General features: G+C 45.0%; 1 protein-coding gene across 1 annotated transcript; it reads left to right on the top strand.

The window, feature by feature from the left end:
* The first annotated feature begins 4058 nt into the window (after positions 1–4058).
* nkd2b (NKD inhibitor of WNT signaling pathway 2b) lies at positions 4059–24384 on the top strand. Its single transcript, XM_084669236.1, has 10 exons — positions 4059–4321; positions 4440–4466; positions 4573–4664; positions 20779–20839; positions 21086–21213; positions 22041–22136; positions 22241–22391; positions 22535–22604; positions 22768–22889; positions 22978–24384. The coding sequence occupies exons 1-10, from the start codon at positions 4297–4299 to the stop codon at positions 23604–23606; spliced, it is 1401 nt and encodes a 466-aa protein (XP_084525362.1). The 5' UTR covers positions 4059–4296; the 3' UTR covers positions 23607–24384.
* Positions 24385–25724: the final 1340 nt, after the last annotated feature.

Below are 25724 nucleotides of genomic sequence, written 5' to 3'. Positions count from 1 at the left end.
GTGCCCTTTGGTGTATGACCACATGGTGGTGCATTGATGCAAGCACATGTTCTGTGTTCAGGTACTGTATATAGTTTAAATACTATCACAAACATTTTAACTGATAGATATCAGTGACAGTATTAGAAGTATAAGTGCATTTTCAATCCGTAGTCTAGATTATATATAAAAGCTCCAATTAAATTGGCAATCAGCCTGCTGTTGATCAATGTCTTTAATGATTTACATCGAAACATTTACTTTCACATCAACAACCTAGTTGATATAAACAATATCTTATTATTGGGGACAAACTACAAAATACAGTCTAAACAGTCACTTTTTAAGAGTCGGGTCCATGTGTAGTCCCAATTCCTCTGCATGTTTTGCATTCTGCGAATGCCGTTTTGCATGTTACAGCTGCAGAGCTGTAACAATGAGGGCTTTGTTTGTTATTGGCCAACAGTCAAACTTACTTTAAAGATGGATTCTGGAACAGTCTAAGTGGTTACAGGTAACTTGCTTTTATAAAAGCCTCTCATCTGTTATGCTTTCTTTTAAAGGTCAAATTATTACAATGATATACCTTGAGGCACCAACCACAGGTTACAGCACACTGCTCTGAGAATATCTTATGTTTCCATTTCACCAGCTCATGATGACTAAGACGGTGTTTGGCAAAAGGCCGCAATTCGCTTTGACAGTTTTTCTTGCACCTGTCTTATGCTTGCTTGTTTTGTTTAACTCCAAAGCTCGGATAATTATAATTCTTGGGCCTCATTTGTCACTGCATTCCTCATTGTCAGATTTATAATTTAGTTTAAAATAAAACCTGATAACCACTGGTGTGTCACTTCTCCTTTCCTGTCATTTGAGTAACGATTAAAAAGTTGTTGGAAGCAGAGAGAAGAAGGTTGGGCAGAATCAGGCATGATAAACAAAACCATAATTGCTTTGTCTGGAGGCTCTTGACTCTTCTCTTGACTACTACTTGTCCAAAACATCTAGACAGCTGTCTAAATGCAATCAAGACTCAAGAAAAAAAGTCAAAGGACTTATTGTTTAAGGCTTTTTTGTTGCTCTTAGTCTTTAGAAACTGCCAGAAAACTCCTGACAAAACAAATAGACTGATGTTTATCCTCACAACCACTGTCCTCTACCCAACATGGTTGAAATGTATGGAAGATCAGGGCAGGTGCCAATTATGATTACAAAGGGAGGGGATAGACTTCACATACTTCACAACATGTTTAAGAAAAAGTGGAGCCGTCAGTTCCATGAAGTGAGAAAACCCTTTGGTCACATTCCAGTCCACTCTTCATTTTTTTTGGGGGGGGGGCGATATTCCCAAAGCTACGTTTTTTACATGCCTAATAGGTCAGTAATAATTTAATATCATTGCTGCCTGCGGTGTTTTTAATTATCTGTCCAGTTGACAGGGGTGTCGTTTTTGTATGACAGTTATTTCCTTTGAAGCCACTGAACCTATATTCCTATGTATCATGTTTCACTAATGGACTACCTGAGTTCATAGGGCACTAGCTAACAATCTGAAACAACCCCAATAATGATGCCATCCTCTGTGAGAATCTTTCACAGGAATGCATAAACCAACGTTAACAGTGTCAGAACAGCTGTTTCATCCTTACTCCCTTTCATCCATGTGACAGGCTTTGATAATAATTCTCAGTGTCTCCCCTAAGTGAAACCTGAGAGATATGTGGAGACAACTGCCACGCTAAAGCTACTTCTGTTTTCATTCATTATTTTTCAAACAGTTGTTATTTGTGCTGTTCAGTGCGTTTGTTTCATGTCCCATATGTTTGTCATTCATTGAAACAGCCCGCTAGGAGGGAGGTACGAGCTGGAAAGAAGAGTTGGAGAAGAGAGCAGAGAGGAAGCTCAAAAAGAGACATGCAGCTTGAGAAGCAGGCTGCATAGAGGAAGAGTGATAATTAGGCACTGCTACAAAGATCAAAGAGAACAGCCATCAATGAGCTATGCAAATGTCTGCTCATCCTGTCAGGCCCAGAGAGCGATCTGTGAAAGCTTCTCTCTGTCAGGCAGCTTGAGAGAGAAAGATCACCTCAAACAGCAACGGCGATACATGAGCTGAACAACAAATAACTGTCTCTACCATCACAGAGTTTAAGGGATAGAAAATAAAATATTTGTGTCTGTCTGTGTGCATGTGTTTAGGAGTGCATGTGTGTGTGATATTAGAGACCAAAGACAACCTTGCTCATAATAAATAGCAAACTGCACTAAATCAGTAGGTGTATAGTAGCAGAAGTGCAAAAATATAAACATGCTAAACATGTATTTCAGGGTGCACATGTAGTTTATCTTGACAGTGATGATATCATCTTTCTGTTTACCTGTTGAACAAAGGAGTGCCTTAACAAATGGATAATCAGAAAACTTGTCTTGTGACCCTGGCCTGGTTCAACACCTCTGAAGTAAGCAAACAGTAAAACTTCAAAGAGAGCTCTGATGATGGCTGCCAGGAATCCAATTTTCTTCCTGGTTCTGTGTATAGAACAATTGTCTGTGCAGACTGAAGTTGAAATGTGTGGCAGTGATCCATAAAGATCACTGCAAAAACTGTCTACCAACAATAATCCATGCAAATGTGTTTGTTTATACCAGATGTTCTTTTTGTCCTACTGGTGCACAGTGCCCGTGATGCAGTCGGTGATGTCGGTGAAACACACAAATACTGATTCCTTGAACAATAGATAGGGTACAGTGCACACGATGATGTTGAGACACACAGATTTCTGGAATTATAGATAGATAGCCTAGTGCAGTGCCCATGATGCAGCTGGTGATGACAGTTCTTCTCATTGGTTTTGGTACCTATTTCTCATATCACAATAGAAATTATCTGTCATCTCTGAAGTACTTGTTCAACCTCCACATCTATTCTAGTCAAATAATGTAGCCTTGATTTGTCTGCTGTTTCCTACGTTATAAATTGCTAATGTTATGTTGATCAAAATGTAGCCTACTAGGCTATATTGGATTTCTGTTCAATTGTCTTACCACCACATCTAAACATTTAGGCTAGTTCACAACAGAAGTAATTACATGCGTAATTACATTCGTTACTGTTTACAAGTTCAGCTTGGCTATTTGTTTGGCGTTGCCTTTTCAGCGTGAGATATAGCCTACAAGATCTGGCGTGAGAGCGTGAGAAATGGTTGAAATGCGTGTGTCACACGGCGAAACCGTGGGCCTGATTCACCATACAGCGCTTGTGCAGGCAGTTTTGACATCAGGAAACACAATAATAGAAGCGAATTCGCTTTTGCAACCGATATTCAGCTGCTTTTAAATGTAAATTACTAAATGTAATGCCATTTCATAAGAGCTGGCTAGCTAACAGAAGAGATTTTGTGGATAGTGGATATCCTATAGATCAGGCAATGTTTGTAATGAATACGTTTCCTGATATCAAAACTGCCTAGCCTACCGCGATTGAACTAATGCAATTAACAAAAGCATTTGCAGTTAAATGAAACTAAGCGTAGGCTAGTAAGGAAAATTCTGTTTTGTTATTTAGAATCGAATTCGCTTTTACAACCGATTTCACTGTATAGCCTACTCCCATGGATGGAAGAGGACACCTGCAACATATGAACTTTGCAGAGTGCCCGTTCTTTCTATGATCGTGGGAAACTAAACCCATCCTAATTTGCACACACACACACCTACACACACACCTACACAAACACACACACACACAAACAGATTCCTGTCATTATTAGAGAGATGCTCCGTAACACCCTATGTGGGATGAAACATAGCCTACTAGTGTTCTCACCTTGCTGTGTATTGCACTTTACAGGCACATCTGAAACATCTCATTAGTAATATGAACCAATTTCACCCATTAGTGATATGAACCAGTAATACTCCAGTTATTGACTGTAACAGTCCCAAACTTCCAATGATGGATAACAAAGTTGTTTTTATTGGCACCAACAGGAGGCGCAGTTGAACTATGTCCGTTGTATTCCCTGCCAGCGCGCCCGCTGTGTGCGCTAGATTGCATACCATTCTGATGTAGAGCCTGACCAAGTGAGAGTCGGTCCCTTTCTGTGAAGACCTTTATTTTTCTCAAGAGAGCGTTTCCTCCGCTTTGAGACCGAAAGAGTGTTCATTACTTTTGAATGGCTTTCGAAAAACCATTGAAAAACTTTGGAATCTACCTGTTCTTGCATAAAAGACACAATGTAACATTTTCTACCCATTGAATGTAATCCATGACGGATTGCTAAAGAAGTGTGATTAATTAAGGAAAGGAACGTTAGGATGGGGAAACTTCAATCAAAACATGGTAAGATATTTGCTATAAGGCTGTTCGAAATTCAAAAATTGTAAATTCCTTAAAATCCTTTCTTTTATGTTTTTTATTTAATTTCTAATGTGTCCTTCCATGTGTTGCTTTTAACCAGCGTGTAAACGCAGGGAAAATCCTGAAGGTGAGAATAAACCTCGATCGTTTTTAATTAACGAGTAACAATAGCTGTTTTTTGTGTTGGTATATCATTAAGACTCGCTGATTAGTCGTTTGGTGCCGATTTTCAGGAGACAGTTTTGTTGTGAACGCTTTCCTCCGAAGAGGGATGGAGGAATGTGAGAGGTACACCGCGTCAGATGACAAGCTGAAGAGCATCCAGGTAAAAATGGCCCACCTTTCCTTAATCCTGAATACTTTCATTGTCATGTTATCAATTACGAATCCTATACAATGGCTAATATTATGTTAAAGCTTTATACTGTAAAGTACAAAAATGATCCCCATAAATGTCCATTAATGAGAGTATGGTGGAGTTTACAGAAACATTTATTATCTGGGTTTAACTACTGCAAGTTTCAATGTGCTAATGAATATCTTGCTTCGTTCAAGCACATGTAGACAGTCAGTGTGTGGACTGATTGTGGCTCCATCACTTATTGGTTTATCTGGATTTTAAGTGTCAGTTGAACGTTGGCAGGAAAATGTGTTTCCTTTTACCTGCAAGATCAAATTGTCTCTTAACAACACTTAAAAGTGAAACTAATTGTATTTTGAGACCTTTGCAAAAACATGTTGATGTCTCTCTGAAGTCCTGCTTTGTTGTTATTTCCCTCAGTCCTGGCAGTGGGGCGTACAGTGCTGTGGTTATCCTCCAGAAAGCTGGATAACTTATGACAGCCATGAGGCTTGAGGGGAGGTTTGGAAATTCAGAACACACACATGCACATACGCAGTCAGTCATACAAACAAAGTGACCCACACACACAGGCAACATTACATCAGAGGAAACTGAAAGGAAAGGTAGCTGTCGTCGAGACTGTGGGATGCTAATGTTGTTTTTGCGTCTGCTGGCAGCATCACTGAGGACTGTGTCTCCTATTCTAGTCCAGCTCTGAGCAGACACCTCTCTGCAGCGTAACATGACATCACTTAGCATGTCATGTTGAAGGGAGCGAGAGCTGAGGAGTTCACCCGGGGGTGTTGGTGGCTCTGAGGAGGTGTGTGGCGGTAATTCTGGACGAGTTATGGATTATATCAGGGTTATTACCCGCCCACTCCTGGCAAATTTAAAGAGAACTTTCCTCGGCTTCAGAGGAATTCTAGCTCTCACTCCCCCAAGGGGAAAACCACCAAATGCTCAGGCTTGGATGTTATTAGTAGGTGGGTCCCACTCTCTGTTCAATCAAAGTGGCAGCCTTGATTTATTTTCCTTCAGACGCAGGCTGTTAAAGCAACTTTCACACTATGACCAAAACTGAATAAATGTCGGTTTTAAGCTCATCTTGCTCGACTTGTTTTTCCTGTTTACTTTTGAATTTGCTCTGTGTAGGAATTTTGGCTAGAGTGATTAAATACAGTGAGGTTTGTTATTGCATTATTTGTTTTTAAACATACTGGATAACATATTTAGGCTCTCTGGACTTCTCATATCAAAGTTTAGGATTTATTATCTGTTACAATGACAGTGACTGTCATTTATCAGTTAAATAAACTGAAACAAAAGTCACAGTTGGCTGCAAATCAGGCTGCAATGATGGATATTCAGAATCGCTAACCACCATAAATGGGATCTTGTTTGAAACAGAGGAATGATATTTACAAGTCACGTCATATCTGATTTTGCATCACTGCAATGTATTGCCTTCGCTAATTACTGACTAATGGATTAACAAATCTGTTGCCTTGTTTAGCCATGTTTTAATGCCCCCAAAGAGGACTGACCTGGCTTGAAGGTTCTTGGAACAGTTAGAAGTGCTTATGATTCCATATTGGGAGATGCTCGGCCTAACGTGTTGTTAGGCTCTCCCCTCTTCCCCTTCCCCCTCCCCATTGTCAGAGGGGTTGGGGGGAGTGGGATTCCTGAGCTGTCTGGCTTCAACTTCAAAGAACTGAGCTGGGAGTTATAAAAGGGCTCTGATATCACTGGAGCCTCCGAGCCCTCACCCCTCTTCTACTCTATCCCTCCATCCCCCCACATGCTCTGTCCTGGGGGATGGGGGATGGTTGGAGGGCCAGGGGGCAGGAACAGGAGGGAATGTTTCTCACAATCCTGGTATTACTGTGTATTTTAGCATTGATTATCCTTCTTGGGGCATTTGTATTGGGCGTCATCTCATAATATGAGAGTGCATGGTTGCACTGTATCTCTATTTCTCCGTCCCTTTCGACCAAATGTGTTTTTTAGGGTGCATGAACTATATTCACTACAAGGTATTGTGTATACAGATACAAAGATACTTAAGCAATGTATTTTACACAAGTATTTATGTTGGTTATGAACAACCCATAAGGTTTGGTTTTGATTGATGATATAAGTTGAAGTTGGCTTGCCGCCCATAAGATGTAAGCTGATACTGTCCTCAGGCCACAGTGGGAGGACAGGGCATGTGATTCAGCAAGATGGCTTGGCCCTGCCTGTGACAAGTAGACTAGATCTTGATGAACTCCTTTGCAGGTGTTCAAGACAAGTCATACCTGTGCAAGCACCTGGTGCAGCCTGGAAATGTCACCACAGCCAACATCAAAGTGACAGCCAAATTTGAGAGCCAAAATAAGAGAAATGAGCAGAGCACCCAACACTCCCCCCTTGAAAAATAAGCCCAGTCTGTAAATGATGCATACTATATGGAGAAGCGCCCGTTCCCCTCAACCCTGTCCTTATCCAGAGCAGTGTGTATTCACCAGTCGGGAGGACTCTGTGAAGGGTCACTGTGCCTCCTCACCTCTGGAAACATCAACAGTCTCCGCCATGTTTCACACACACAGAAACACGCTCGGATGCCTAAATAATGACAGGGCCAAATCAGCCTTTCAGCACCATCTTTGTCTCAAGCTTCCCAGAGTCCAGGGCCATCAGGAGGGATTGTGTCAACTTTACAAACCCTGTAACAAAGACCTATTACACCTCACCCAGATAACACTGTCCCCAGAAGGACGTAGATGTTGTTAGGGATGACCCCATAAGCCAGTGCCAAAATCTGTAAAACGCTTAAAAATATTCTGGCTGGGTTTTGGAGTGTAGTAAAAGAAGATTTTTATAGTAAGGACATACAGGAATCGTCAAGGATTTTAATATGCCTTCCCCTTTAAATATATATATATTTTTTCATTTCACTCAAAAAAAGGGATGTTTAATTTGGACCTTCTAGCCTTCAGGCATTTGCGTATATCTTATACTCTAAACGTTAATTTTTATACTGAGGGGTATTTGGTTTGGACATGGTGCAAGGATATCTGGGTAATTTTAAGGCTGTGGCCCTCAGTGACATCTGTTTTTTTCTTACCTGCACACTGAACTCTCTCTCTGTAGTCCAAACTGGGTCATTCACTTTCAACTGAGTGGCAGTTGCATAGTGTGGAGTGAGGGTAGCCGTTGTTTCTATGGTCCTTGTATTCATTTTAGACATGTTCACAGCCATGTCATTCAAGATATTTATACTCCTCTTCATCACTTCCCTATTGGTACAGAAATTCTGATTACATCTGCTCTAGCTCTTCATGGGAATAGAGAATGGAAAGAGTGTCCCTTTGATGTGACATCAGCCACAGCCATGGTGAGGAGGATGCGATAAAGGTGTGCTCGTATATGTGTGTACAGTATGTATCATGTTTGAAGGGACTTGAATGCATTGCAGGCAATTTTTTCTCTCCCCTTCATTTAAAAAAAATTGGCTTCACAAGAAGGCGAGCTGTGAGCCTTCATCTCTGAATGAAAAGCATGTGGCTGGAGTCCAGAACAGCGGGGTCTTTCAGCACGGCCCCGGCAGACATCTGTTCCTGGTTTGTAGAGCAAAATCTTGGAGCAGGGAGAGGGGCAGTGGTGGGAAATGGGGAGGTGGCAGGGAGGAGGAGAGAAGGAGGAGGGTGGGTTGTGGGTGCTGTTCTTTTTTTCAGGGAGATGTTTGAGGAGGTTTGGAGGTAGAGGGGGAATGAACAGGACCTAAAAACTTATCAACTTCCTTTGGGGCTTTGTTTATGGTGGCAGGAGATGGCTAGCGATTCCTTGACCATCTTTAGTAGGCATTTGACTTGTAACTTGAAAGGCAAACTTATCCCCCCGTCCCATATGTCAGAAGTAAACATTGAGTCCTTTGTTATTGTTGACTTTGACACCTGTTTGACTTGGACTTGAGGCGTGATACTGGTGGTTTCCTTTTGTGTTATCCTTATATTAGTGCGTGATAGGCTTTGTGTGTGTGTGGGTGTGTTTGTGGAGAAACTCAAAGACAAAAAGAGAGAAAGAGAGAGAAGAGAGAGACAAAGAAGGAGGTAAAGAGAGATAGAGAATATGTGAGTGTGTGTTCGTACGTGTGTGTGCGTGTGTGCGTTTTTCATGGCCTGTGTTTCATGGAAAAATACATTAGAACACTGCAGGCAGATTGAATGTTTATTTATCTGAGGATATTTATACTGTCGGAGGCCCTTTGAAGCTGTTTGCTCACTTTCAACCTAATCCCCCTCCAAGCACTGCCTGGGAAGGAGACTGAGCAGCACAGGGCACCATGAGCAACCAAGGTGTCACCAGCCTGGCTCACACACCCTCTAATGGGTTGTTTCCCCAAAGTCCATAGGTCCGTTATTCTGCAAGCATCATGGTCAACAGCACCTGGGTTGATTGGTAAAGACAATCAATTTAAAGGAGTCTGAGAAGATACTGACATCAAAAGTAACACTACAAGTAATTGGGACCATTCAGTCTATCTGTAGTTCTGACAACCACCCTGGAGAATTTGCTTGTCCAAAGTCAGCCATGTGATAGCTGTGTTGTGGTACAAGATAGTCCCAGTGTGGGTTAAGGCTAAACAAAGTAATAGATCCCCCTTGCTGTCTTTAAATTGGTGTCTTATCTATGGACATGCAGTAAATCATATTCGTCTCTAGAGCTCCATTGGAGTCACCTCATTAGCCAACTACTATGTCTTCTCTACCCTGGAATCTGTATGAACTAGCCGCATGCAATATTTGTCATGTAATTCCCACTCCTGACATACAACCGCACAATCATTGCTTATCTATTTCTAAAGTATGTCAGAAACACCTCTCCCTTTTTGTTTCTCTTGAATGACACCATGAGGTTTCAACAAATCTTGATTTCCAAGCCACTAAGTGATTACTGATTAGGCCTAGCTCCAGTGACCACAGAGAATTGGCTTCCCCAGGCTGGTACAGACTACAGCAGAGTGACCCAGGGCGGAGAGGTGGTGGCTGGGTGGCTGTCAGGGGGCTGCCCCAGGGAGGGTTAACGCTGCCTGGGCTTTCTGCTGTTCTCACTGCCAGAGGAAAGAAAATACCTGGAGCCGGAGCCCAGTGCTTAGCGCTGACATTTTTGGCTAAGTCTGCTGGATCCAAGTCTGTGTTTGATCTTGTGCTTCTCCCGGCCAAGTAAAACACCGGGAGACTCAAAGGTTATTACATTTTAGTGTGTAAGGTATGTTTCCACATAAACCCCTGTTCCCTCGTAGAAAGCTTTAGTTCTTTTCCAAGTGGACTTCATTTTGCAAGCCTTAGCGCAGCCAAGGGAATATTTAATTTTTTCAGTCACGGTTGTAATTTGTGTTATTATATGGTGTCATTATGGACACTCTTAATTGAATATATGGTTTTAATTAGTCATTGCGAGGTTGTGTTTGAATGCTTGGCTAAACCAAAACCCCTCCATGAAACTGTATGCAAACGATATAAAACCTTAAATTTGCTATACTGAACAATCTTTTCTTTTTTTTTTACATAGAGAATACGTTTTTTTCTTTTTGCTTATTAACTTGGTAAAAGGTAACAGATAAGAATACCATCCTCAGATTACACAAGAGTTTTGAAACCAACCATTCATCAAACCTGAATGCAGTCATCATAAAGGTCAGCACCTGAGTTGCTCTACACCCTTTAAATGATGATATACTGATGACCTAGAGATTACCTGTGTGTGTTTGTGTATGTGCGTGTGCGTGTCTATAAGCGTGTGTCATCCCTGTATGGAAAGCCTTCCAAGTCACACCCCTGAATGCTCTAGAAACTTCATCCTCTCTCCACATTCCAGAGCTTGACGTCCTGCTAGGTCTTGAGCTGGGGAACGGAGACTTTCAGACACCTAAAATCTGGGCTTCCTGTCTGCACACAAAACAAACAGAGGTCCAGGAAGCAGAGGAGGACACAGAGAAGGGTGGAGAGAGAGAGAGAGAGAGAGAGAGAGAGAGAGAGAGAGACTCTTTGGCCTGGTTGTTATACATTGTGTTGATGCAATGCAGCTGAAGGCTTTATGAAGACAGTTGGCTGTAACCCCATTGGGGCTGAAACACAACACCTCTTCACAGAGTCTGAACGACAAAACAAGCATCCTACTTTCAGACTGTGATGCTTATTCATGGTTATACTTCAGGAGTCTCATGAGATGAAGGGCTTTTATATGGATTTTGGATAGAGATTTACCCACAAAGACACAATACCATGAGGGTTGTAGCAAAGGTACATTTGATGGTAGAGTTAACTTTGAAACAGAATGTACTTATGCTTCATTATACAAATACATATTTTGACAATATTACTCCTCAGTAGACACCTCTAATGCCTCTTTGCTTTAATGCAATTCATAAAATGTTAGTGTAAGATATCTCAGACAGAACCCCAGTACAGACAGTCTTTCTCTCTCTCTCTCTCTCTCTCTCTCTCTCTCTCTCTCTCTCTCTCTCTCTCCCCCCCTCTCTCTCTCTCTGCATTCAGCCTTCCCCTTTTGTGGACCCCAAACACATGTGTAGGTATCGCTATTATTCAGCTCATAAAACACCACGGGCCCATCTGAAAGTGGTTAGCTGTTGAAACATACTAGCAGCTTCAAAGGCCAGAGCTGGGCTGTGCAGACACAAACCTGCTCCCCTCATCAACAGCGAGAGAGTCAAGCTCCATATGGGCCAAAGAAAATGGAGTCTTGATTTTTGTTCTTTGTCTGATTCATTTAGTGCAGATTCAGTTTGGCAATATTCAATCCATCTGTTGTCATTGTATTATTCTGTGAGATTTTGTATTGTTTTGAATAGTCAAATTCTATCTTTTGTAATATTAGAAATATTTCAAAAAATTCAAGCGAACTTAATAGTTTGCAATTTTACGTGGATATCTGCTACAGCTATACGTCTTTGTGCTTTTCCAATTTGACAAAAAGGGAGGGAGTGGATGAAAAAGAGCTGAAAGAGGCTACTGTTCTCGTTTCCTCTACAGGCAACCCCCCCCCTCCCAAACCCACCCATTTCTTCTCCGTCCTCGTCCACTTCAAACGCTGACCTGGGCCTGTGTGCCGTGTAACATGTTTACCTAAAGGCTCTTTTCAAATAAACAGCAGGTCTCTCTGAGTTGCCTGCCACTGAGGCTCTTTCAGAGAGCTTGTGTGTGTGCCCATGTGAGGCATGCTGGAAAGGGACCAGACTTTACTGAAAGTGGATTTTATTCAAGGTGCTTCGCCTCAGAAATAGTGTCTGCTGTACCAATTTGGGAGTGTTTTCCATTTGTTTCCTCACAAACTGGAAAAAAGTGGTTTCAACAAATCATTGTCAGCTGAACAAATCCCAGGAAATGTTGTATTTATAGAGAATAGAAGAAATATTATGCATTAAAAAGACTATAACAGCAGAAACAAATTAGGTGTTTACTAAAAAAGGGACCCCTGATGGTAAAGTTGGCACATTTGTCTCTCACAAGTTGTGCATTGTGTTTACACATGAAACACACAGACTGGCGGCCATGCTTGAGACTGAGAAACTGTGTATGTTGAGACAGGATATGTCTCCGGCCCAGCAGGAGTCTGCCCCCCTCTCTCTCGCCTACCTCCTCTCTCCACCCCCCTCTCTCCCTCCTAACGACTCCCTCCAAACCCCACCCCCCTACTCCTCCCTTCATCCCCCACCCTAGTGGAACACAGTGGCACCCTCTCCTTCATGTTGATATGGGCCGAACTGATCCCATCTGCTCAAGAATGCCAGTGTATCACAACATCTGAACTTTTACCCTCTTTGCCATGCACTCTTCTCTGAGAAGAAGCCTCTCGTCTCCGGGTGACACCCACTTATCTCGACACTCTCAGGCTGTTATTACATGGTGTGCACATCATCATGTTGTACTTTGCTGCGCCCCCCCCCCCCTTCCTCTCTCACACACCCAGTTTATCACACACTGATTGAAGTGTTTTCAAGTGGGCTTTCTTCCCTTGACTTAACCTTTCCCTCCACTCTCGGCTATAAGTCCTTAGGTTAGTAGGTAGATGGTCCAGATGCACCTCAGATATGAATGCACCTGACATTAGAATCACTGGAGAATAGTGAAGTTTAAGTGAGCAGTCAGAATTGTGAAGGAACTCAGCCATGTTTGACAGTTCCTTCTCACCAGCCTGGTTTCCAGTAATTATCCCCCTGAAAGCAGCAGTCTAGAGTGCACTGTGCTGTGAGACCGGTCTGGAGAAGAGGAAGAAGGGAAGGAGGAAAGGGAGGGGGGGGGGAGGAGGAGGAGGAGGAGGAGCTGCCCTCTGCACCATAGCCTTTTGATCTCTGCTTGTGCTATGGATGAATTACGTTCCAGAATTTCCCACTGGGGAACTGTGTTTCAGACACACACGGCTCGCCTCTCAGGTCACTGAGGTGCACACATGGTAGCAGCAGAGGAGCAGGCTCAGACCCTGCCTTCTCTCTCATCTCTTCAGCTCTCAGACCAGTGTTACTTCCGTCAGAGTTTTTTACTTCCTGAGCCAGGGACTTGTTTTTGTCCTTGTGACTCTGACATCTCACGTGTTGTGCTTCTTTCTCTTTTATTTTCTCATCCATTTTCAGCTCTCTACACCGTACTTTCGTTCCCATGGGAAGTTATGCAATGTTAGCCAAATCCATACCGCCAGTGGCCTATTGGCGCTGGTCCATTTTACATATCCAGACTTCCTTCACATAGCCTCAGGAACCTGGAGTCTGCTCAACTTCCTGTGCCCAGGGGAGTATTTTTAGGAATCCTCAGGAAGGTCTATGTTGACCCGGAGACGACCCCCTGTCAAGTTCCAGGCCTGTGAGGAACTTCACAGCTTGGAATTAAGCCTGTTCTTGCACCAGTGTCAAGAATGCTGGCAGTCTCTGAAGCTGGTCGTCCCTCCAGACCAGCGCAGGCAGCCAGAGTCAGAGAGAGAAAGAGGAGGGAGAGAGACAGATCAACAGAGATTTGTTTCTCAATGTTGAGAAAAGATGTCCTCTCTCTTAGGAGTTTAGATTTGACTACAGTCAGCAGTAATTGGTCCCAAATCAAATCAAACTCCCAGAACTGTGTTACTCCACACCCACAATACCTCTTTGTGTCTTGCCTTTGTCTCTGATGGCCCTTTCAGATTCCCTCTTTGGCCAAATGGCTGTAACAGTACAGTTGAACACCAATCCCCTCTGTCTCTGCTCAGTGCGCCTTCCAGATGGACCTGTTGTGAGAGTTCACGCCACATTACTGGCTGATTTGTCACGGCTGTGGTGGTGCCCCCTTATCGCTGGTGGTCATGTGCATCTGTTCTGTGTGTGAGTAGCTGGTCTGGGTTTTGGGACTTGAAGCTGTTGAGGGCTGGGGCCTGCCTGCCAGACTGCCTGCCTACCTGTTCTGGCCTACCCAGCCAAACCCCATCCTCATGCCCCATCAGGCTGGCAGGTAAAACCCCTGGCTGGTATACCACATGCTCAAGCTCATAGGTATACATGTTTCCTCACCAGCGTTACAGTACAGCCGTCGGCTAAGTGGGACGACATGTACGTGAGATATCACATGTCCAGTCAGTGACATGCTGCTAATCCCCTTCGCGGGGCCCGCAGATCCGCCTCCCCTCCTTGGATGCTTTGTTTACATTTCTCGGTCACCCACAGAGACTGTGTAACGACTGCAGCTCCACGGGCCCCCGACCACAGGCCAGCCCCTATCAGCTGCCCACTCCCGCCTTCAAAGCCCCGCGACTGATACCTGTTGAACAACAACAAAGGAGGAGACCCAGGCAGTATGGTGATGAGGGCAGTAGCCTTGACAGGTGAGGACAATAAAAAGGCAACTGATTTCAACACCAAACAAAAGATGGAGGGGAAACTGACACGTAACCACATTTCAAAATACACCCTGGCAGCCCAGATGGATTGGATGTGTTGAAACGGGTTTTCACCTCACTGTAAAGCTCGCTGTGGTTCACGGAGACATAAGGGAAAGGTGTCCCATGGGTTGGGTTGGAGTGAAACTCCAAGACGGCGAGTGAAAGCACTCTATCTCCTGTGATCATTGATCCGTGAATCTTCTTTTTTTTCATCCCATTGCGCTGGGATGCTGGTAGGTAGGACTTTCTCCCTCCAGGTCAGAGGAGGACTTGTAAGACATCACAGTGGGATTCATGTCCTGGCCACCTGACCCACAACCTGGCTCCCCGGCTCCTCTGTGTTGTTACGAAGGTCGGAGGAATGTGGAACAAATCCCCTCAGCTTTATCGTCCTGGCGGGGCTCCCTATTGGCTGGCCTGCAGGGCCGGGGCCTGCGCAGGAGCTTACAGAATTTCACATGGAGGCCAGAAACAGAGGAACATCCTGTTTGAGTCCAACCGCCTGTCCCACACATCCTTTGATATGCCGTGCACTGGTTTTCTCTCTCTCTCCCCTTCCATGTTTGCCAGTGTGTGTGTGTAGCCATGTGTGCTGTGTGTGTGTCATGTCTGGTTTGGGTCTGTCTATAGCTTCCCTAGCTGTCTGGCACTGGAGCACCATCTCACAGAACAGTTTACTATGAGGCATGTCTTTTCTTCTGTCGAGACCAAGCCATGTTGCTACTTTTCCTTCTTGACTAGGCCAATAAATGTTGAGTGTACTTCAGAGCATGGCACTGGTCACATAAAAGTTCTCAGAGAGAGTATCATGTAACGCAACCAAGCCCTGTGAACTGGTCAGACTGAACCGCAGTGCTCACTGAGCAGCATGTAGCTGAGAGACTGCAACATGGAGACTGCATTACAACGTTTGGGAGCAGTCCGAAACTGCCTTTCCAGTGACCGCCACGGGATATCTGGGTCTGTTATGTCCACCTGTCTGTGGAGTACATCAATCATGATGTCATAGATCAGCTGGGGAATGATAATGATCTCATCCATTCAGTACTCACCTATCATCCGGTGATAATGCCCCTGCAGTCACTGGAATGAAACACATGGTGTCCAAGTTCATATTGTAGGTGCCCTCTGTGGGACAGCTGACAGGAGGCTAGAGTAATATCAGACTCTTATCAAAGCCTGCTTTAATGAAGAGAAGATGATTACAGTGCTGATGCGGGCCAGTCAGCCGGCTATGTTAATCTTTATTTATGACATCCAGCAGGTCATATATATGGGTATATAGGGGTCCAGAAGATGTCCGAAGATGTACGAGTCAGGGGAGCTGGTGGGGAGGGGGGCTGAGGACTTCAAACGGCAGACAGAGGAGTAATTGTGACGCAGAGACGGAAAAGCGTGCTCATCCAGCTCAACACAGCTGTTGCACTGTGACCAAAGAGGCCTCCACCCCAACGCATGCCCTGCCAGTGGAGAGCTTCTGTCTCCCGTCTGACCTCAGGGTGTGAAGCCCCTGCTGCACTGGCAGGGCCAGATCCGGGCCAGGGCCATGGTGGCATCCAGGCCTCATCTCAGCCCCATTCATAGAGCCACTGTCATGGCAGAGACAGACACATGGAGAAACCCAATTGATGGATAAAGCTACATTCTCAGCTGTCCAGCTTGGGAGTGGATTGAAAAATGTGAGATTATGATCTAAAGCTGTTGGATATGACTGTTATCTACGTGAATCCCGATCAGTGACACATATCTGTACTTGTCATCCCTATTTATAATTGCATAGTTTAGGATCCAGCATAGTTGAGGAGTAGCGTCTTGTCTTCCATAAACAGTCAACACACTTAAAGCTCAATTGCTTTACTGGAACCATCATACTCTGAAATTGACTTTTGAGAAACTTGGTTAGAGATCACAAACTATTGTCTTAAAGTATGTCTTAATACTGCCTTTATACTACTGTGTGTCTACTGGCTGTAGTGGGTCTGGCTCTCAGAATCCTCTCTGGACTCTATGTGATCCACATAGGCCACTGGCTCTGATCAGAGAGAAGGGCCGACTTCAACTAGAGACCAACATATTGTTTTTTCTCTGTTGTTTCTCCTGTCAAGAAACAGAAGTTGTGCAACTCCCCTGACTCTCCCACCGCCCCCCTTAACTCCCTAATTTTCTTTCAACCACAACCCATTCTGCCTCTCTTCATCCCCCCATCCCTACTCTCTCTCTCTCTTTCTACCTCTCCTTTCAACATAACAACTCACATCTGGTTTTGAGTCAAGGCCAGGTTGGTTTCTTCTGGAATGAAGAACTTTTATTTCTCAATGGCTCCACTCCCTCTCCTCTTTCAGACTGCAGTAATGAACACTGTGTTTGTTGACAAAATGGTGTTCCTTTCATCACACGGACACTCCTCAGTCCTCATACACAAGCTGCCCTCAGCGAGGAAAGAGCCTCAAGCTTCTCTGGCTTGCCACCAAGTCTTTCTGGTGGCCCCTGCCTATGTCTGTTACAGGTGACTGTGTTTTTCTAGAAATGTTCTGAACCTCCTGCAACCCATCCTCGTGAGTGTTTTTATCCAGAGACTCTCCATGACTTCAAGCAATGACACAGCCTGTAAGACGGCCTGAAGTATCCGGTCAAAACATACTGTGTACAGTTTAAGAAATATGAGACTTTGAGATAACTTTTAGAGGAAGTTTTTATACATTTAAAAGCAACATAATAGCAACTTTTCTATAATTCCATGTCACTCATATTATTTGGGAATAATAATAATTATTTCAGTCTTTGGGTTTTCAGTGATTATTTACACATGCATCCACTTGGACTCGTTCCCTTCCAGATCAGCTTGCCATGTTTTCTTACCCCGAGGTAGGGGAAGTAGTGTGTACAAGCATCCTGTTTGCGTCTTTTGTTCCTGATGACGGGTGGGGGGAGTGCTTTCAAAAATATATGTGCACATGGCTAGAAGAATAGACAAAAAGTGCCATGCTTATATTTAGGGGTGAGGGAAGAGGCGGGAGGGCGAGAGAGCGTGGGATGAGAACAAAGATGTGCAGTGTTTTGCAGGGGGAGAAAGGGGTGGCAGGCAGGCAGGAGGAGAGACTGCTGGGGGATGTCTGATGTCACCTGGTTGGGAGCTATGAAAGCTTCCCCTGGTTACTCTATCCCACATAAGAGTCTGGCAGTGGGCTGATCTTTAGAGAAGCTTGGCAGAGCTGCGGCACGGTCAGGAACAAACACCATGGTCTTCTCTCTCCCTCTCTACTTGCCTTCTCTATCCTTCCTCTCATCTCTATTCTTTTTCTGTCTCTCCATCTCTCTGTCTTTAGCTCCCTCTTTCTGTCTCTGTCTCTTGTTTACTATTCTCTTCTCTTTAGTTCAACTTCTCTCTTCCATGTTTGATCTTCAGTTGTCTGGAAGAATCTACTTATATGTCAGCAGACATTTGAACACCTTTGTTCTCCTTTATTAAAACAACATTACGGTAAACTGAGTTTTAGCCCCTAATTCCTCCCATACTGCTTCCCAAAATTAATAAAGCATCCAGCATTGCTCCATTCACAACTTTTCAGTCTCTGAAATCTCTAAAAACAAGAGTTGAGCGTATTAGGTTCAGACACAGTTTGGTTCTGCCAACTCACTGTTAATTAAACATGTGGCGTGCAGATTTGGGGCTGACAGCGTGGGGGGGTGGTGGTGATGCCATGTGTTACACTTTAAACTGCAGACTGTGGTCACCCAAGCAGTTCTCTCATTAGCTTTGCCATTGGCTGTAACAAGCAAGGAGGGAGGGCTGGCTCTGCTCAGAGATGTCATGTGCCCCACAACCCTACCCCACTTCCTCACACGCAGCAAGACGTCCCATGATTTCTGAGGTGTTCAAGGAGAAGACTGGATTTTGTCCTAGTTGTGGCTCATTGTCAGTGTTGTTGCTTCACCTACAGTTGCTCCACCTTTGCCTACAGTTCCTTACACACCCATGAGAATGTAAGGCTAAAATGAACTGATGGGTTTCTTTGATGCTCTCCTCAGTGGAGCCATCTGGCTGTGAACCCTCCCTCCCTCCCTTTCTTCCCCACTGCCCCTCATTAAACTGAGGTACAGAAAAAGAGATAAAAGCATCCAGTGTTGAAGGAAACAAAAAAGAACTATGCTACAGAAAGCATGAAAAAAAAAATTGGTATGTGTTTGTGTGTGTGCGCACGCCTTTTGTGAGTCCTGATTAAAGACAGCTGCTTGTTTGGGGCCCAGGGAAAGGTAATGGTTGCCTCTACCTCTCCAAGAGGCTGTCCAGAGCCTATTAGACACCTACAGGATACACACCTCTCCTTCAGACCCTGCTATGTTCTCCTGGACCAACATGGGCACCAGACTATAGCCCTGCTGAGGAAACCAATCGTCTCTCCTCCTCTCGTCTTTCATCTCTTATCTTACTCACACTCCTGTCCTGTCCTCTGCCCCATATCTTTCTCTGCCTCCTGTCTTGCGTCCAATCCTTTTCCCACACTCTTCTCCAATATCTTCCTCTCCTATACATACTCTCTGTACACTCTTTCCCCTTCTTTCCTTCATTCATTCTCTCCCACCCCATCTTCTCCACCTCTGTTATCCTCCAGTTTCCCCCAGTCTCTCCCACTTCTCTCCCACTGCTGTGTCCAGAAGGGGAGGAGGAGCATGACTTGGTCCTGTTCTGATTGCGACACACACCCTGTCCACCCCACGAAGCCCAAGGTCAGGGCCTGATTATACGCTGGCCTCTCATGCTCTGCAGTTAGGAGGAATGGTGGGCACCACAGACTCTGGCATTGTGGGAGGGAGGGAGGGAGGGAGGGAGGGAGGGAGGGAGGGAGGGAGGGAGGGAGGGAGGGAGGGAGGGAGGGAGGGAGGGAGGGAGGGAGGGAGGGAGGGAGGGAGGGAGGGAGGGAGGGAGGGAGGGAGGGAGGGGAAGGTGGGGTGGTGTGGTGTGGGGTGGGGGGAGAGGGGCTGTCTCACCTAAACGTATACAGATGTGCTGATTCCACAGCCTCGGTTCCCCCAAAGGTACATGAAGTTCTTTTGTTTCACTCAAATCTGAGTCTTGATTGAATCTTTGGAGGCTTCATTTAAAAGCTGTTCTAAAACAGTTTAGCGCAGTGAGAATGACAAAGTTATCTGTTCTTGCTTGTGGTTTAATGGGCTAGTTCTACTCTTCATTCAAATTTTTTCCACAATGCAATTATAATTAAAAATGTATCAATGTGTGTGCGTCTGCTTAAGTTTGTGGGTAAAGATTTCTTGTGGCTCTGTGATATATAGGATAAGGATTATTTATGTTGATTTACAATATGTGACAGCAAAACTTTAAGACTTTAGCCCCCCCCCCCCCCCCTTTTTTTGCCTCTCTCTCCCCAATCCTCTCAGACCCCTCCCTCGTTATTGTATGGCTGCAGAATTCTGTCTTTAATCAGTCCCATCCTCTCCACATGGAATTTTCCATCCGGCAATTTTACTACATTTTAAAACAAACACTCACATTCTCATGTTGCAAAGTGTTCACACAGTTTCATGCTTCATGTTTGTTCAGAATGGAGATGATAGATTATTCCGATGCAGACAGACGACCGGTTCTAAACGGATGTCTTCATAGAATGACGTTCTTCACAAACAATGTGTCTCGCATCACAACAAGGATCCCTCCAACACCCTGCTTTTCTCTGAACCAAGGGTCTCCATGACCTAATCCTCGTCCTCCACCACAGCCCCCCTCGCCCCCTCTTTCTCTATTCTCTCTCAGCGGAGAGCAGAGCCAGCAGGTCAGTGTGCTTCTCCTTGAGGAGAGGAGGATGATGGGGAGCATATGGCTGAGGTGATGGATGTAGGAGCGTTTGGAGGGAATTGGAGGGATCTTTTAAAGCTTGGCGGCAGCCACGCTCCTTCTGACCCAGACGGTGAAACACAATAAGCGTGCAGATGTTCAGAGTGTTGGTCTGTGGAGGAGCCTGCAGCTCTTTCTCCCTCTCATCTCCCTGCCCGTCCACCCCGCGTAGGAAATGCTTGGGCTTGAGCTGTTTGTTTTTTTTGCGTCTGTGGTCAAAGAACTGTAGATTCACTTACATCTCTCCCCTCTCGCTCGCTCCCTCCACCCTCTCTCTTCCTCTCTCTTTCCCCTTCTCCCCTTCTCCCATTGCTCTGTTCCTCCCTCTCCCCCTCCCAATAGGAGTTTGCAAATGGAGAGCTGAAGGAAAGACAATTCGTAGAACATCACTGTCCCCTGGAGGGTAAGTTGAGAAATACATCGGCATTCTGGAAGCTTTCATCTTATCTACAGTCTGCATGCATCAGCAGTATACACACCACAGACGCCTCCAGGGAATTAAATCAAATGTGTGTCAAACAATTCTATACGGCACGATGAAGACAATCTAGTTGGTTGATACTTACGAAAGAATCTCTCCCTGTCTTTCCATCTTTCTTCTCTCTCCCCCTTTGTTCATGTCTCTCTCTCTCCTTGTATGTGTTTCTAGTGGTCCTTCCTCCAGAGAAGGCGGAGGGCTGTGAGAGCTATCTGCAGTACCTCCACTCTGAGGATGGGGAGCGTGTGGTCCTGAGGGACACTAACAAAGGCCCAGGGAAGAAACGCATCAGTCTGGATGTAAGACTCTCCTCATCCTCCCCGTGCTCCCCTCATCTTTCATTCTGCTTGGTGGAGTTGTGGGTAGCCTATTATGCTGGATGCTGGCGGTATTTCTCTTCTTCTTCAATTTTTTGTTGGTTTCCTTTCAATCTTACTGGACTGCTCCGACTCATGGTTGAATGAAGAGACAAAGACTCACTCGGTCTTAAATATTCAGTATGTGTGCATAGTCTGTCCTGTGTCCCCCTGTTCAGATCCACTCTATGGTGTTCAGTTTTAGTTATATAGGGTGAAGGGTATTGTTGAGCTGTGAATGGTGAGGTTGTGTCGTTGGGGTCTTCACATCTGTAAATGTGGCACTTCTCAGCGTCAGCTGCCCTGCATGACGACAAACACAACCCAACCAGCCAGAGCTCCCAACGTTTATTTTTCCAAGTACAAGTCGTGTTACCATATACCTCAGAATCAAAGTGACGGCCAAAAAACTGTAACTGAAACGTGTGGCTAAAATCATATTCCGGGAAGAGGAAGAAAGACAAGGACATGGCCGTTCACTCCTCCCACCCTCCTCCTCTCCTCCTTCCTCGCACTTTCCTCCCTCTCTCACCATCTTGGGATCTAACAGGCTTCTGCAGAAATAGGATTGTTCTTTGTTTTTTTGTTTTTGCTTTGAGAAGCAGCCAGGAAAGGTACATGTGGATTTTGTGAACGCACGCTGTGGTAATAAAATAGCTGTACACTGCTGCCCTCTGTTGGCTGAGACACCGATGGACATTTTTTTGCCAACTTAAGGTGACTCAAAATGCAATTTGTGTGAAATCGTCTCTGTGTTCATGTGCCAACAGGACCTGGAGTGTGCTGTTTCTGTTGAGGAAGACAACCGTCAGGAGTGGATCTTCACCCTCTACGACTTTGACAACAGTGGAAAAGTTACTAAAGAGGTAAAAACGTTCACAAACAACAACAACAACAACAAACAAACAATAACACAAGTCACGTCCTAAACATCAAAAACAACAGATTCTCCGTGTCCGCTGTGTTCCAGGACATGTCCAGTTTGATGCACACCATCTACGACGTGGTGGATGCATCTGTCAACCACTCGTGCCACAGTAAGAGTAAGACCCTGCGAGTCAAGCTGACCGTCACTCCAGAGCCCAGCACCCGCCGGAGAGACGCCACCCAACCTGGGGCAGGTAGGGTACCCAGGATGGAGAGGAGAAACAAGGCTATACCCAGGACAGGAGACATTCAGCATGGTGCTACGTAAGATGTCCATGCACAGCCTTTACATGGTCTCTCTCGTTCTCTCTTTTCCTTTGTCTCTCTCTCTCTTCAGAGCGGGAATCTGGTCGCTGTCACCAGGAGGAGGGGCGATCGTCAGACCGACGGCTTTCTTCTCACATCAGGTGGGCTCACAGTGGCTTCGAAAGCACATTTCAATCAGTCAAAAGTCATGCTATTCCTAGTGCTAGTAGTTGGTTTAAAGTTTAAATATATAAAACTGAGAATATCATGCTTTGTCACCATGTCTTCATAACGCTTGATGTTTGGGTCTCCTGTGTGTCTCAGGGGCCAGAGCAGTGAGGCCCCTGCCCAAGAAGGACAGCATTACTGTGTTGACGAGAACACAGAAAGGAGGAATCACTACCTGGACCTGGCCGGGATAGAGAACTACACCTCCAGATTTGAAGGTTGTAATCTCATCTACACACTGTCTGTAAATCAAAATGTTTCCACAGACCCCTCAACACAACCCCTCTTCCCCCCCCTGAATCCTAGGAACCACCCCTCCCCCTCCCCCGCAGGAACCCCATGGCCGGAGCTCCCAGTCGCAGAGTCGCTCCAGGTCCCAGGAGCCCGAGGCCCACGCTGCTCACCAGCGCCGCTCGCAGGTCATCAGCGAGAACTACATCCCAACAGATGCCAGGGGCAAAGGCAACCAGTTCTTCAAATCTCCCAAAGGAACGTCCAAGGGTAACGGAGGTAACAACGGGGGCAGCGGAGGGGGCAAAGCCAGCAAGTGCCATGGCTACTATCCCCCTCCGCAGACCATGCTGCACCTGGGCAACGCGGCAGCTCACGGGGGTCAGGATGTGTACCATCTCCCCCACCAGCCCCAGGGCCAGCCCTCCGGCCACCACCAACACCCCCTGCAGCACAGCCACAGCAGGCGGCTACGTGCCAAGGCCCGGGAGGCCCTCTCCCCCTCCAAAGCCCCCCTGTCTCCGCACTCACACCCCCAACAGCAGCCCCCAGCACCCTCGGCCCTGCCCGGGCTGGAGAGGGAGCAGGCATCGGGCCCGCCCGGCAGCCCAGGGTTTGTGGTTCCTCTGGTCCAGCGCCACGAGCACCACCATCACCATGAACACCATCACCACCACCACTACCACCATTACCATCAGACATGACTGTCTTCAGGCCAGAGAGTCAAACAATTAAGGACCAATCAAAACCACACCCATCAGAAGGACTCAGCTTCATCCTCAATGGGAATGTCCCCACTTGTCCCCCCAGTGTCCCCAGAAACCACCTATTCTTCCTCCTCCTCCTTGTCCTGTTGCTTTGCCATTCTGTGGCTGGGCTGTAAGCTATCTTGAGACTTCCTGAGATCAGACTCACCAATGGGTGACATAATGTTCCGAGAGTGGACGTTGGATAGTAAAATGATCGCTGGGCAATTTTGTAGAGATTTTCAGCACAATTCTGTTCAACAATCAGCAATATATTTTTCTGGAAGACTACTCTGCTCTCTACTACGGTATCTCCATAAATGGAGAAGGTGCTGATAATGATATGCCATGTCAAGGCCATCCAATGTGATAACGTGTCCTCCTCCATGCTGACCATGTTTGTTCCCAGAAGCTTTATGTCCTGGTGGGGGTGTGCTGTTTTGTGCGAGAGCTTTCTAATCTGTAGATCTCAGGTGTAAAGGTACTGCTGCTCACTAGCTTTTCTCAAAAGGCTATTTCCTGCTGGAACCCTGCTGTGGACTGAAGGGTTTCCAGGTCTGAGGAGAAATATAAAATCACCACTGCCAGTTTTAAATGCAAAAAAATATTATGCGCTAACTATAAAAATCTATATATGTAAACACATTTTACTGTATAATTCTACCGTATATGCATATCTCAAAATGGATTATAATGATGCATATAGTCCTCTGTTTTGTCTTTTATATATTTTAATAAACCATATATAGTTAATTTGCATTATTGTCTTGGGTGTGGTTAAATTCATAAATGCAAGGAGGATTTCTAGAAGGTAAGCAAACGTAAAGTATAAAACTTGGAATCAACAATCCTCTCTAACTCAATTACTTTCTCATTTAAAAACGTCCTTCTAAATGTGCCAAATAAGCTCAAACTGTGATTATGTTTCATTAAAATACACTATTAAGATCTAATTCATTCGTAATATTCACCTCCCGTGAGATCCTGGTTCAGGGCATCAAGGATTTGTGTAAGGGCCAAATCAGAGCCCCGACTGTGACAAACAATAGCAGCTATGAAAGGCGAGGGGAGGGTCGGCCTAATGCAAATATCCACTTTGTGCGGTTGGAGAACCTCCTCCACCACTGACAACTGGCAATTTCCAGGCTAACTACGTTGGAAGTTGCCAATAAAGCACTCCTAGTTGTGCTATTTCCCTCCTTTGGCCGAATGTCAAACTTTTGTGTAACCAGCACTTCTCGAGTAGCCTCCTTTTTTAAACCCAAAGAACTCGGACAAGTGTTTCATAAAGTATTCTTGAGGATGATGGACAGTTGGTGACATCAAGTGTCTCGTGGGACAAGAATCGTAACATCGTGCACCTGCAGATAAACATATCAGAGGTAAGAAACTGGTTGTCAAGCAAGAAATTCGCGCCTTTAAATATATTATAAGTTTGTTGTTAGATAACTACTTTATACATTTCTTTATAGCCAAACTTTTAACGCTTATTTGTTTTTGTTTTTACATGACAACGCGCTAGATATCATTTTAAACATCTCATTTGAGGCGCTAGAGGTTTTGTCCTTACAATTATTCTAGTTGAAACAACTTTTCGGAAACACCGTGCGGCTTCATTTAGAGAAGCTAAGCTGTTCTCGGGAAAACGTGATTATCCTCGGACCATCGATACGCTTGCTTTCATTCAAGACACGCATGAGAAAGGCTTTGCAACACAATAGATCAGTAGGAGCTTGTCTGCTTGTATAGGCATGGGGAAAGCGAGGAGGAATTTCTTCTGAATATTGATATTGTCTTGAGACGGAGTGAGACTGCAGTAATGTGTGTGAGAAAGCATGCTTACTCGAATTGAGTGACATAAAACAACATTGTATGGATAGATGACGGTGAGGTCACAGGTCTGTCCAAAAACGTCAGTTCATCCGATTTAAGAACAATAAAACGTACCTTGTACCAATAAAATGCATCCCCATTGAAGTGTCTTCCTACTAACTGTTGAGTCCATTTCCATGTTTCATATACACAAGATTTTGTAAATAAGTAGCAATCTGGGTTAAATGCTACTGTAAAATATCA

Source organism: Hypomesus nipponensis, chromosome 2, assembly GCF_054491055.1.
Source record: "Hypomesus nipponensis isolate SF chromosome 2, ASM5449105v1, whole genome shotgun sequence".
Lineage (NCBI taxonomy): Eukaryota > Metazoa > Chordata > Actinopteri > Osmeriformes > Osmeridae > Hypomesus > Hypomesus nipponensis.
This window is presented reverse-complemented; position numbering and strand designations above follow the sequence as displayed.